Source organism: Lepisma saccharinum, chromosome 2 (genome assembly GCF_977018435.1).
Source record: "Lepisma saccharinum chromosome 2, izLepSacc3.1, whole genome shotgun sequence".
Classification (NCBI taxonomy): domain Eukaryota; kingdom Metazoa; phylum Arthropoda; class Insecta; order Zygentoma; family Lepismatidae; genus Lepisma; species Lepisma saccharinum.
Window position 1 is genome coordinate 108,628,191 of NC_139230.1, and position 15,098 is coordinate 108,643,288.

General features: G+C 36.8%; 1 protein-coding gene across 1 annotated transcript in view; it reads right to left on the minus strand.

Annotated features, from left to right (window-relative positions):
• Positions 1–15,098, minus strand: part of LOC145984107 (KICSTOR complex protein SZT2-like) — a 324,200-nt gene that overhangs the window by 277,682 nt on the left and 31,420 nt on the right. Inside the window, exon 4 of the mRNA XM_083117530.1 lies at positions 11–146. Coding sequence (XP_082973656.1) covers positions 11–146 — 136 coding nt within the window. The remainder of the gene's footprint in view (positions 1–10; positions 147–15,098) is intronic.

Here is a 15,098-nt window from a genome sequence, read left to right on the forward strand (position 1 = left end):
TAATGCTCACCAACTTGTGATATCCCATGAACTTTGAGCACAATTGTATCTTCAGATTTCAACATACTAACAACTGAAGCACTAACAGCACCATCCATGGAATTATCTTTCTCCCCAAAAGATCTTACTCTTGGTCGTGTTTCTATCTGTGGAATTGAAACAGACAAATAATTACATTCATATTTTTACATATAAAATTTTAATTTCCTGACACAGTGCAACAGGAAACAAAATTTTGCACTTTATTGCAAGTCTACTCTTCCTTCGGTCTATGTTTCTAATTTAAACAGGCATCCTAAAAATTCAGATTTTCACTTGCAAAAATCACACCCAGAGGAAAATCACACACATGCGAGGAAAATGTGCTGGCAATGCCATTTACTATATTAACCAGAATCTGAACATTTTTAACGATAAAATGTTACATTTCCATTTGTCAAAATAACATTTTTGTATGTTGAGCATCCAATACTGGGGAAAAAGGCTTATATAAAATTCAGATATCATATTTTTAGGCTTGCAGGATTAAAAGTAAATAGAATAAAATACTTTGAATTATGGATATGTTTAACCTTAATGCATCATTTTGTGATAAGAAGAGAATACTTTATACATAGCAAAACAAAACATGCATAAAATGGAAGTGATGGTATAATCTCAATTAGATTTAGACAGGGTTCAGAAGCAGCAATATTTTTACACAGTACAACATAGAGTTAGAAACATTCCAAAAAGTCATGGCACAGATAAGCAAACTATGTAGTTTTGAATCTAATCTCCAACCATCTTAAAAAATATAGGCTGCCAATTTAACAGTTTCAAGCCACTAACCAAGTACAAGTAACACCAATTTGCAAAAACTCAAATGTTGATTTCACCATAATACATAACTTTTAATAATGTCTTGATGTTAATTTCAGATATAACCTCAAGAGTTTCTCTATCTGGTCAGTCCAGGTCAAATCAACCAATGGTCTGAACCTTGACATCTCAGAAATTGATAATTTTTGGTACACTGGTAGTACCAGCAAAGTTGACGAAAACTGCCAAATTTCAGATTATTTTGGCTCATAAGTTTTGAGTTATTCACTTTCAAAAAAGCAAAAATCCCAAAATTTGATGACATTTTGAAATCTTTAAACAGATGTAGATCAAAAACTATTTGACCTGGAGAGCTAAAATTGGTGTCATTCTCTTCTTCTTTTAATGGGTTTTAATTTGAAATGCAACATGGCTGTGCTATTTCAATTTTGTAATTTTTATAAAACCTGAAGTTGTTGAAGTCTTCATATTAGTCTATTTTATAAGTTTTGAACTGCATATAATATGGAAATTTATAATATTTATCACTTTTAATAATAATGTATTGGTTTAGTTTTATAAACAAATCTCATGGTGTAACACAACCTTAATAATATAAATGTATGTTATTAAAATTTGAGGAGCTTTCAGACTGAAGTGTCCCTTGCTAGTTGCTCGGACTGGTTCATTTTCTCAATAAAGTGCATCATGTCGCCTCGGCCTGTTGTTCATGCATGCGCTGTGAATGCTTGCTTATAGACAGAAGGGACCATGTTGCTTGATTGTCACTTTGGTGTGAATCCTTACTGTCGCTTGTCACCTGTCACTTGTTGTTTTGGTCTGAGATCCCCCTTACAGGTATTTGACGAATAAAAAGTATTTAAATCATGCCTCTTAATACAATATAATGATTGATGAGAGATAAGATATCGAAGTATTCCAGTCAGTTTTACAAGTCATAACAGAAAAGGAACAAGTCTCGGGAGGAATAACTTGCTGTATTTCTTCATTGTTTACAGTGATATATGGTGACATTGGAACTTGGGTAGCAACTGATAGTGGGTAATCTTTAATGCATCATCCAATCTCCACCCCCCCCCCCCTCTCCTTCTGCACACACACACAAATGCATAGATTGTATTGTTGTTTCAATAAAATTTGTGACGTGAATATTACAATTTGTTGCAACCTTTCAACGTTTGCAGCGGCTAGTGGGTTGAAGGTGCGGGAGTAGGGAGGTAGACATAGAAATTTCAGTTTTCCTTTGGTGGCAGTCTCTACTTGAAACATTTCTGGTTGTCCAAAAGGCTGCTGAGTAGCTTCTTCCAGTCTGTTAGCTTATCATAGCAAGGGGTGAGAAGCATGTGAAAAAGAATGTTGGTTATGAAATGTGCCTTCGACAAGATCATAACAGTCCAGTGAAGATCGGAACTTACCCTTGCTGCCTACAGGGGTGTGTAGGAGGCAAGGGTAAGTTCCAATCTTCACTGGACTGTTTTGGTGAAGAGAGCAATAATACTATCCATATTATTATTAATATTTTCATTATCACTTTTACTACTCTACTACTACTTCTGAGATAATATATTTCAATAGCAAGTGTGCCACCTGTGGTTTTATAAGTTGAGAGAATGGAACCACTCTCTCATTTTCTGCCACCAGGGATCGCGACTGAAACTCATTTTGGTTCGACTTCTGGTTTGTGCTAAGCGCTTTGGCATATCGGCCCGACGTTACAGTCCACACGACGGGAGAAGTGAGTTATTCCAGAATATTGGTTCGAGTAACAAACTACTGCAGAGAATTCATTCGACCTTCCAAAGGCCAAGAGCACATAGAGGAAAGGCAAAGCAACATGTACATACAGAGGAAGGTAGACAGGCAGACAGGTGTTCATGCAAAACAATTCCTGATGCATGATTGCCATATCTAACTTTTTTTTTACGATGGTTATGTATGATACTTTGAATGTAGCGAAAGGAGAAAGTTTAAAGTAATTGGAAATTCAGGTTGCTAATTTTAACTTTTTGACTTTTGAATGTATGAAGTTGAAAATCACAATCCTGCATATTAATGTTATCATACACACAGTCAAATAGGAAACATTTTAATTTGAAATACAGAGTTGTCATGTCTAACATTTTTAAAATCCTGACACTAGGAAGTTGAAAACAGGCAAAACAAAAAATGTAGGGTTGCCACATTTGGTTTAATATTATGAAGGTATAAATTCGAAAATCGGAATGCTGTTTGTATACAGCCAAACAGGGAAATTTAAATACAGGGTGGCTACAAACAAGCAGAAATAAAACTCCCTGACTTTTCCAGGTTTTCGAGGACAAAATTTACATTTTTCCCTGACAATTACAAACTAAACTAAATCGATGTTTTTGCAAATAGAAATAATAAACTCACACAGATCCACGTATGGTTTTCTTAAGTACCAATATTATCTTCTATGAAATTGACTTCATTTCTCTGTTCTCTATGATTTGAATTCAAACCAGAAAATAGTGAATTTGGAAAATTATTACAATTCACAAGCTAGGGAAGGATTACGGAATTTTGTCATACGCAGTAAGTTTAAAATAAAATACTTGATTATTTTTATAAAGTTACGACTAAATGAGATAAGAGTGAAGAGTGATTGATTAAGAAATACAATTTGTAATTTATCAGTCTCCTTATACATTCTCGGTATTATATGTTGATATTTCCACTGAGGTTTGGAACCCTCTGCTTGCAAGAACCATGAGTGCGGACTCATTTTTCAATGCATAAAGCTACTTCTCTCTTCTCTGTAAAGCAAACAACTTTACTCTTGCATATAAGTGAAACAATTGAATCAAACAAAATAAAGTGTCATATTTCCTTACATTATCAATGGGATTTCTGCTTCAGTACAGTATATCCAACTGAAGTACTGTGAAACTAACAACATGCAGATATACCATTATTGCTGACGAAAAGGGTATGTAGGTATTAAAATCAAGGATTTTATAGAATTGCATTGTATAGGTATCTGATTTAGCTAACCACACATTAAAACAGGAACACTCTAATAATAAAAGCTTCTGAAAGTTCATATACGAGGGGAATCCAGAAAAAAGCTCCAATCGTGCCTATACGCAGCATTAGTGGTCGGAGAGCGACACACACACATGCAGACAGGAAAAAGTGGCATGCAACTGTAATCTGGTACAGTTGTAATGCAGCAGTTTTAGGACAGTTCTAGGTTAAAGATTGCAGCTCTCATACAGTCTCCCTCCAACTGCGATGTAGATGTAGCCTACATTGCACGCTCAGAATTTGGCACAGAGCCACCAGCAATCGTGTGAGGTGTGCAGACCGGACGTCGTGAGTGATAGTATGGTCAGACGATGGTGCAGACAATTCACGGAAGGCCAATCGAATTTGCACAACCCCATACAGCTGAGTACACAAGGGCCCTTTGCATCACTTCAGGTGAGAGATCTTGGACCACTCCCTGTACAGCCCTGGTCTTGAATGTACAGACTTTGTTTAACTGAAGAGGTTTCTGGCAGGGCAAGGATTTGACAGCTACACTGCGGTAGAGACAGTTCCAGTCTTTTCTGTCAGACACATATACCATGGGCATACAAAATTTAGTGCCATGCTATGATAAATGCCAGAACAATGGTGGTGATTATGCCGAAAATTAGGTTAGGACTCACTGTTACGAATGCAATAAATTACAACTGATATTCTTGTTATATTTATGCCTAATCGGGAGGGACCTTGATATATATTTTTTTAAATTGGTTTATTTTTTTATTTTCTACTAAACTGTGTTATTTTTCCCAAAATTCACATTTCTATTTTAGCGAATTTTCTGGCAAATATCTGAAATTATACCTTCATGGTGTTTTTAAACTACTATTTCAAATTGTAACTCACATGGCTTATGCATCTTCGTGAGAGTTTGATATCTTGAAAGTCATTTTGGAAAAGTTATTTTCCATACCTCTTCTTTAATTTTAAGGTAAAGATTTTAGATAACAGAATTCTCCCCGTATATACTGAAGGGTGTATAATGACCATAAGTGGCGACGCACCCAAAAAATTAAAATCAATCAATCTCACGTGACAGATACCGATATATTATGGCACCAAAAATTGGCATTATCTTTGAATAGGTGTTACCTTTTTCAAAATTCGCGTTTTTGTTTTAGAACATTTATCTGCCAAATATACCGAAACGTAATACTCCATTGTGGTTTTAAACTATTATTTTAAATTGTAGGTCACATGGTCTACATATTTTCGTGACAGTTTGATATGTTGGAACAGATTTTTGAGGAAGTAAAAGTAAAGTGATCCCCTGCACTTTTCCATGAAGGTGTATAGTAGGGGTGTGGAGTTAGAGCCCCACACTTTCTTGATCACGGCTGAAGGTAGGGGTGATGTGATCAGCACCATGCTTCTGGCTACCTTTATCCCTCCAAGTTTCCTCAAGGTACCAGCTTCATATGATGCTGGATGGGTGCCGGAACAGTATGAATAGGTGGAAAACATCCCGGTTCTCCCCCACAGGGGATCGACCCCGGGTCTCTCGCATAGTAGTCAGACGCCCTAATGACTGAGCTCCATTATTACCCGCTCGACAAATGCCGATGTGCGCACTTAGCTTGGTAATTCACAACATATCTCGTGTGACAAATACGAAGATGTGGCTCCTGTGTGATGGTAGATACGCACTCGATCTCCTGTTAGAACCTTGCCACTTTGCTCTGTGATGCAAATGGTTTTGATAGAAGTTGAAAAAATCGTGGGAAATACATGATTTAATGTGGCTGTCAGAATTATTCCATGTACGTATAACTCTATAGTTTACTCGAGTAAAATGTTGGAAAACTTGCATGTTCTATGTACACAAACATGGCCTAGAAAATACAAGAATGTTGGATTTCATGGAATTTTTCGTTGTTTTGGGACATTTCTTTTTAAAAAAATCGCTAAAAATGCCAATAATTCGCATTTTATGCCAAACTCGTATTATTTCGATATTTCGAACGGGCGAAAAATTACCGTTTTTCATGGCTTTGGCGTTTGCGAAAAATCAATGTCCCTACTAATTGGAAATTACTTTTTGACCACCCCTCGTATAAATCAGTAGATGGAAAGTGAAAATTTAGCAGGGCTGGAAGAGAAAAGTCAATTCTTGAAGAAAGTGATTTGCTTTTATGATTGAATGATTTGAGTAAATATGATATTAAAATATTTACATATTTATTAATAGTATTTTATTTCATAATATTGGACATTAACCTTACTCAGTGAGAGATTAATGACCATCTATCATGAGTTTAAACAGACAGGACAGAGAGTGGTGTTAATTTCATTGCAATACTAGTGTTGCATTAAATTTGAGGTTGGGAGCATGCACTTGCCAATTTTTATAACGTTCAACAATGCAGATTTATGTTTCACTTTTTCCTGGCTATTCAATATATATCCCATTTGGTTGGATTCTTTTTGTTACCTAAGAATAGTGCAATGTCATTGTAAACATATGTTAACTTGTGCGAAACCAGTAATACGTCAGGGTGATGAAAGAAAACCTTCGTATTCACTGCTACATTACATAACGTGAAGTGAGGCAGAAGAGTAACAAAATTCAAGCAGCATATTTGCAGTCTAAAGCTTTTCTTGTTTATGCATGTGATTTTTGTTGGATGTTGCAGTCCATGCAATTCCTGTGGAATGTTGTAGTGAGGTACTTTGTCGGGTGGCAATATTCGACAAAAATCGTATGTATCAATGGAACCTATTTGTTTCCATGTTCCTTCAGTTTGCCCAACAAAATGCCTTACTACGACATCCGACAACTATCGGATGGCCCCAAACGCTCGTATCCCCTCCATCTGTTTACAAGTCCCCTTACTACTCCCATACGGTCTGACACAGGTCTGGAGCAAGCCTGGGAAATTCATATTGATGACCAACCTCCCCCTCTCCGCAACATATCCATGCCACATTTACGAACAGAGTTTCACATTTTGGCTCATTATTCAACTTGTATGGCACCCAGGAACATGAAACATGTTTCATTCTCTTTGGAAACGTCCATTCTTTGAAGAGAATACTAAGGTTTGCACCTTCTCCCCAAAATAGCGGGAGAAGAGGGGGCAAACTCCAGATTTTTGTGGGTTTTTTCATTGAAATTCGGGGGTCACCCCCAAGACCCTCTTCCTTGGTCCGGCATTCTGAATTGTATACGGTTACATGCTCTGATGTTCCAGCTGCAAAACAAAACTTATCCGAAGTAGATTTCTCCCATAGTACCAGAGTTATAACAATTTTCCTCCAAAATGGAAATTACTATTTTTCGTAAAAAAAATCCCATTTTGGCTTATTATTCAACTTGTATGGCACCCAAGAACATGAAACATGTTAAGATCTCTTGAGAAATGTCCATTCTTTGAAAATAATACTAAAGTTCGCGCCCTCTCCCCAAAATAGCGGGGGAAGAAGGGGCAAACTCCAGTTTTTTTTTCATTGAAATTCGGTGGTTGTGCCCCCAAACCCCCCATCCTCGGTCCGGCGTTCTGAATTGTACACGGTTGCATGCTATGATGTTTTAGCTGAAAAACAAAACTGATCCGAAGTAGATTGCTCCCATAGTGTCCGAGTTATAACAATTTTCCTCCAAAAATGCAAATTACCTATTTTTCGTACAAATCACATTTTGGCTTATTATACAACTTGTATGGCACCCAAGAACATGAAACATGTTTCATTCTCTTGAGAAATATCCATTCTTTGAAGAGAATACTAAAGTTCGCGGTTTCTCTCCAAAATAGTGGGAGAAGAGGGGCAAACTCCAGATTATTATGTTTTTTCCCATTGAAATTCGAGGTTCGCGCCCCCCAAACCCCCTTTCTCGGTTCGGCGTTCTGAATTGTACACATGCGCTGATGTTTTAGCTGCAAAACAAAAGTTATCCGAAGTAGATTGCTCCCATAGTGCCAGAGTTATAACAATTTTCCTACAAAGAGTATTCGTATTTAAAATTCCCGCCGAGAAGCCATGACGAGACAAACCAACCAACCAATTTCGGTATCGGAATCGGCAAAAATCCGATATTTAAACCGGAACAGATTATACTAGAGTTTTTACCTTCTAATAAGTTTTATATTCTAGTTTTGTAAGATTTATTGAAAATTAGTTTATGATTCGTCATTATTGTAGAGTTTTTGTAATAAAATTAATGCAAACTCATTCAGAGGATCAGCCTAACTACGTATAAATCGGAAATAAAGCAGTACATTGCTGAACCAGGATCTGCTGTTGTATTGGAAATTCAAAAATGAATATTCAAACCTGAAGCAAGTGCTGAAAAAATACTTGGGCATACCTGCTGCATCAATATTCAGTGATTGAGTGTTCAGTGTTGCTGAACACATTTCAGATAAGAGAAGAAGTAGGTTACTTCCTGAAGTGCTTCCAAATCTCGTGTTTCTGAAGTTGAATCTGGCAGAACAGGAATTCGTTTTGCATTCCAAAAAACTGCTTGTGTACTAATGTTTAATCTCTTGAGAATCCATGTTCTTCTTAAAGGTTCATATAACATTTTGTAGATGCAAATGTACATTCGCATCTCTTGAGAATATATATGTATATACATATGGTATGCAATAGAAATGTACATAGCAAATTTATTTTTGTCATGCTGAAAATAACATCCCATTTCTGTTTAATAATCTTATGTATCGGAATCGGTTAAATATCGGCATCGGTATCGGTTCCAAAAATTATCGGTGAGTACATCGGCATTGGTAAATTTTCAGCTTCGTCACATCCCTACTTTAAATAAATAAATAAATAAAAAAATTTAAAAAAGCCAATCAAGACGAAATTCCCTGACATTTCCCTGACTTTTTTTGACACCTCAAATTCCCTGACTTTTCCAGGTTTTCCAGGTCTGTCGCCACCCTGAAATAGTATGAAATACAGGGTTGTTATCGATTTTTTCTAATTTTAAAGGCACAAAGTTAAAATAGGTATTCATTGGTTATATATACTACTGCAAAAATTACAAAATAGTGAAGTTATAAAAGAGAGAAATGTCTGGTTGCCATATCTAACATTTAAAATTTGTAAGTAGTAACCTGGATATCGGCATGGTGGTTTTAAAAAAATTGGAACAGTTTGAAAAAACAACGAATGTAATGCTGCTATATTTAACTTTCTGAGACTAGAAAGCCAGAAAGCGTATATGTATAAAATAAATATTTTTTATTGACTACGTTGTGCACAGCAAACTGAAAGCAAATTTTCAGTAATGAACAATGTTTAGTCAGCAGATAAGTCGAAACAAGATGTACAAACCTTAATAACCATGATAGACACAAAATGTAATATTACCAACTTGGATAGGGGCATGTCCTGAATTTTATGGTTTCATTTTGAAAAACAGGACTGCTAAGAATACGTGCCTCACTGATGGTATTTGATTTGATTTTTGTTACTAAGCATTGCATTTTGTCCACTTTTTGCTAATCGTGATGATGGTAATGAGAGAATTGATGAATGTGTACTGACAAAAAAAATATCATGTAGCACACTGTGCCCCTATAACATAGTGGTAACAACGTCGCCTTGTGACCAAGGGGCACTAGGTTCGATACCCGGTGGAGGGACATAGTGGCTCGAATCCCACTTTAGGTAGATTTAAACTATAGGTCTATTCTCGACAGCATGTTGTTGAGTCCTAAATCCACCAAAAGTCCATAATAAAAGGCGTTTCAACATATGTTGAATGTACAATTGCAATGTATATTGTGATAAATTAATCCTTAAGCAAATATACATTGATAATTCTTTTTAACACTTTCCTTTACATCTATTCATAAGAGCATAAAAATTACAACTTGGAAATTCATTTCCAAATGAACAACCTCTTATTCATATCTTTCACGTATATGTGTGTGTTTTTTTCTTCTGAAATCTGGCAAAGTCCTAATAATGTATTCACTTCATAAGCATCTATTATATGAAAGAAAGAATCACTGGGTATTCAACATCACATGAATATCGAATTCCATGTGCAATATTCCTGCGAGCTGGTGTATGTGAGTACACCTCTCAATGACAAAAGGTGCTGGTTTGAGCCACGGTAATGGCATTGGTGTTTGTTTCTGTATCACGGTATATTTCTTTCCCATAGTTTCGGTGTCCTATTTTTTTTATAGGAATTCTTTAGCATTAAAGATCATCAGAAATATAAGTATGAAGGCAAGGCAAAGTTAATAGAACAGGAAAAGACAAACTGAAACTTATAATTAGTTGAAAGGACAATTGGTCATTGTTTATTACAATTATAGAAATAACTTCATCGAAATACTTTTACATATATTTTTGTAATTCTTTTTGAGCACCTTTCCTACTTGAGCAGATATAAATGAAAACTCGGCATGATTTCCTTCATTTCATTACTTCAGTATAGATTATCGAGGCTTATGGTGCATAGAATATAAGGATTTTTCTATGTTGTTCTTGTATATTGATTTCAATAAATCTTCTCACCTTATAATTCCATTAACCGAGACTGGCTGGAATGATTTCTCCATACACATGGACGTCCGGAAGGGAGGGGGCCAACCGGGGCCACGCCACCCGGAAATGAAAGTTAATCAAAAAGTACATATTTCACACGTATAATTTCATTTCAGTCACAGTAATATATGTTAATTATTGCAAGGGGATTGCAGGAACATGATAACATCAAACTGAAGCAATTTTTTAAAGGGAGTAATACAATTATGTGGAAATTCTGCCTCATTGTCATCGCCCACCCTCCCCCTTGGAAAAATACCTTGCTTGTCTCTTCCTGGAAAATATCCTGAAGACGTCCATGTATTAGTGAAGTGAAAAATTTCATTAAAATGTCCATATATCACCATTGACAAGCACACATAATATGCATGTAATGATACAAGAGAACACAGCTTTAAAATGCTTCTTTTTATGACAGTGAAGAGAACAACAACACGCGTAAGTAATGTTTAAAAGAGAACAATCTAGCCAGAATTGGTGTAGCATAATTCTAATACAACTGGCAACACTGGATCTGTCTGGCAAAGGTCATGACTCTTCCATATGTGGATAAATCTGACGTAACGTGCAGCTCAGCGAAGTTCTCAACCATGAAAGCATAAACAGCTAAGTACCAGTTTCACCATCCTCCCCTCTTGACACGGGCACAAGACAATGCGCCAGTTGATTGCACTCTTGTCAGTCACCTGCAAGGAGCATGGAATATGGAACAAGACGAAGCTGGTTTGTCGGACAACTCCGTAAACCAGGAAAAGTAATTGCTTGAAATGATTTGTAACGCATTCAACACATAACATTCAAATTCTTATATCTAAGAGTCACAATACAAAATAGTACAACTCAATACAGAAATACTATTTATGTAATTCATATTTCAACTGACATCAAATAAAGAATTTACGTACTATAGCTCTGTCTCTATTGAGCCAAAACAGCATTCTTGTATTGTTTTGCCAATGCTTAATGTGCATAATTAATTGATTGATTTGGTTCATTTTAGTTCTCTTCTTTGTCGCTTTTGGCTAATCGCGAAGATGGGGATAAGTGATGTTATGATTAAATTGATTAAGGGACACACACAAAGATTGTACAAGCCCATGCCGGGATTTGAACCACCCCCAGATCGAAGGGTGCTGTGCTGTAGAGCGACCACAAACAAAAAAGTTTCGGCCAAAAATCCCCGTGCACCTCCCCCTTCACCCATTCTACCTAGGTCATAAGGAAGCATGCTCCACTCTGTCCCTCTCCTCCAATTGGGATTACGATCATACAGACAAACCACTAGAGTGCACAGGAGTGGCTCTTTTGCATGTGGTTCTACTATAACCATTCCGTCACAGAAGCCAGCTTTAATGAACTGCACATTCCCATTATTCATAGTTGCATTACAGCATTCGTGTAAAAATAACTCCTAACCCGATTGGAGCATGCTGCCAAAAGCACCACACTCCAGAGCGGAGCATGGGTTTCAACAAGTCGAACTGCTCCACTCCGGATCGGAGTGCTGTCGTACCACACTCCGCTCCGGAGAACTCTTTTAGTATGCTCCGCACTCCGCTCCGAAACCCTGGTGGAGAGGAAGGGGCAGTTTTGCAGAACAGTGATGATAGACGGTTTATAGAGAGTTGTGAGAGGTTTTGTGATAGTTGCGATGAACAGTTTTGTGATTGCAATAGACAGCTTAGTGGATGAACAAGGCAGACATTGAAGTTTAGTAAACACGTGTGTGTGTGTGTGTGTGTGTGTGTGAGTGCCAACAGCCCTAGGCAGGACACCACCGCAGGACATTACACCAGCCAGATATGTGTTTCCAGGGATTACATAATATAGTCCAATAACTTAATTAAAAGGGTTTCAGCATAGTGTTCTTTGGCGGTGCTAATTAAGATGGTCATTCAACAAGGGATGTCCTAATTAGCATTGTACAGTTAGTTGTCTCTTGTGAAATGCTCAGTGAAGTAACTGTGTTTTATACGCTCAAAGTGATGCCTTTGAAGTGAATTAATTGAAATTAATTGCTATTAAATTAATGAATGTGTGGTCTGTGGTTGATAAAAATGGTTGTCTAGTTTATTATGAATATTTTACGCATATATATTTTTTTGTTATTAAGACCGTGTATTTCCATCCTATTCTAAAATGTAAACACAAATATACGAACTAACGAGTTTGATGCAGCTGCTGATTTACTTAAAACTTGCACATGTACACATTAAATTTCTACCCCCTTCTCCTCCAACTCTCCTGCATTATGAAAAATGTAGAGTTCATCTTCATTTAAGAGTAAATTTCAGGATTTATGATTACCTGATATTAAAAGTTTTAGGTGTTTCCATGTTATTTGCAGTCCAAAAAATATAAAACAGACTAATATGAAGACTTCAACATCAACCACTCAGCTTATTCTTATGGTTTTAACATCGAAGTCAACAAATTTAGCAAATTTCACAGGCATTACAATACAAAATAATTAATTTCCATAGGAATCCATTACCATCCCATTATGAAAATTTGCACACAAACAGTCAATTGATGTCTTCAAAAAAAATTAAAGAGGGTGTTCTTGAGATTTCCAATTTTTTTTTCTAGATTTATAAAAATTACGAATTTAAAATAGCACAGCCATGTTGCATTTCAAATTAAAGCCCATTAAAAGAAGAAGAGAATGACACCAATTTGAGCTTTCTAGGTCAAATAGTTTTTGATCTACAGCTGTTTAAAGATTTCAAAATGTCGTCAAATTTTGAGATTTTTGCTTTCTTGAAAGTCAATAACTCAAAAACTATGAAGCAAAAAATCTGAAATTTGGCAGTTTTTGTCCTCTTTATAGGTACAATTAATAAACAACATATCTTAAAAATCTGAATCCTAAAGTACAGCACCTTGAATAACGTAGTGTGGAAAACGGCACGGTTCTGGTATCTCTGGCTGGTTCCACTCCAATATGATACCGCTAGAGGCACTGGTGTTGGTCTCGGTGCATGGTATTCGTCTGCTTATAATGGAAGTAAATGGAGTTTTCGCTGCAACGTCTGATTCATTTACATGAAGCATTTCTATGAATGTGATAATTGATATGATATTTAGTACAGTGGTCGCGAAGATATTAACGAACATTGTATACAGTCGACCACGTCCTGTTATCGTTATACTTTCATTAATAATACGGGAGAAAAAATATGCGTGGAATGCTCTTGGCAACTATATTTTTGTGTATGAATTAGGTTCATAATTATCATCATCATCATTTCTTTTAAAGATATACACACTGAAGAATTTATATTTTTTATATTTACTGTATCTTTTCTTCCGCTTTAAACTCATCACGGCAATGATGATAACGATGATTGCATGAAACGACAAGGGGAAACCAACAAAACGTCCTTAATGCCATCGACATGATTGTAAGGAAACTTTCAGACCAATGGGACAAGCGGCACGGGATGTTTACACTGTCACACTAGCGACACACACTTCCAGACTGTAAAATAGCATTCATTGCACATGAGGGTCGAAACAGCAAACGACACGTTCATATGTCGTATTCGCATGCTACTTGTTACTTGGGTGGCTGTGGTGGCTCAGTCGGTAACACATCCGACTACCATGCTAAAGGTCCCGGGTTCGATCCCCGGCCGGTTCAAATTCGGGAACTTTTCTAACGATGGAAGCGGCCCCGGCACCCACCCAGCATCGAATAACATGGGTACCTGGGGGGTAAAGGTGGTCAGGAGCATGATGCTGATCACATCACCCCCACTCACGACCGGATCAAGAAAGTGTGGGGTGTTACCCCCACACCCCCTATACGCCTTCATGGCATGGTGCTATGCACAGGGGAGCACTTTACTTACTTTTTTTTTTTTACTTGTTACTTCGGTCGGAAAGCTCCTTAAAGGAAGGGTGCTCAGACAGAAGCGACGCGCTACAGGGGGAGTTCCCAACTAAGTGACAAGTGACAGCCTTGAAGCGGCACTTCAGTCTATTAGCAAGTGTTAGCTGCTAATTGTGCGAACAACAGATCTAGGCGACACGATAAGAAACATGTGTCGCTTTGTCTCTTATGTGTCGCTCAAACTGGGCCATTTCCTCAATAGCTTGCAACATGTTGCTGTGGTTTGTTGTTCACGCATGTACGATGCAATGAATGTCTTGCTTTAGGGATATTGCGCACCAAAGCAGCACGTGACACTTATCGCTTGAGGATTTCGATTCCACCAACCGAACCAGGGTGGCTACAAACAAGCAAAAATGAAATTCCCTGACTTTTCCAGGTTTTCCAGGACAAAATTTACATTTTTCCCTGACAATTACAAACTAAACTAAAGCGATGTTTTTGTAAATTGAAATAATAAACTCATACAGATCCAGGCATGGATTTGTTAAGCACCAATATTATCTTCAATGAAATTGACTAAATTCCTCTATTCTCTATGATTTGAATTCAAACTGCAAAATAGTGAATTTGGAAAATTATTACAATTCACAAGCTAAGGAAGAATTACGGAATTTTGTTGTACCCAGTAAGTTTAAAATAAAATACTTGATTATTTTTAAAGTTACGACTAAATGAGATAAGAGTGAAGAGTGAATAATTAAGAAATACAATTTGTAATTTATCAGTCTCCTTATCCATTCTCGGTATTATATGTTGATATTTCCACTGAAGTTTGGAAGCCTCTGCTTGCAAGAACCATGAGTGTGGACTCAATTTTCAA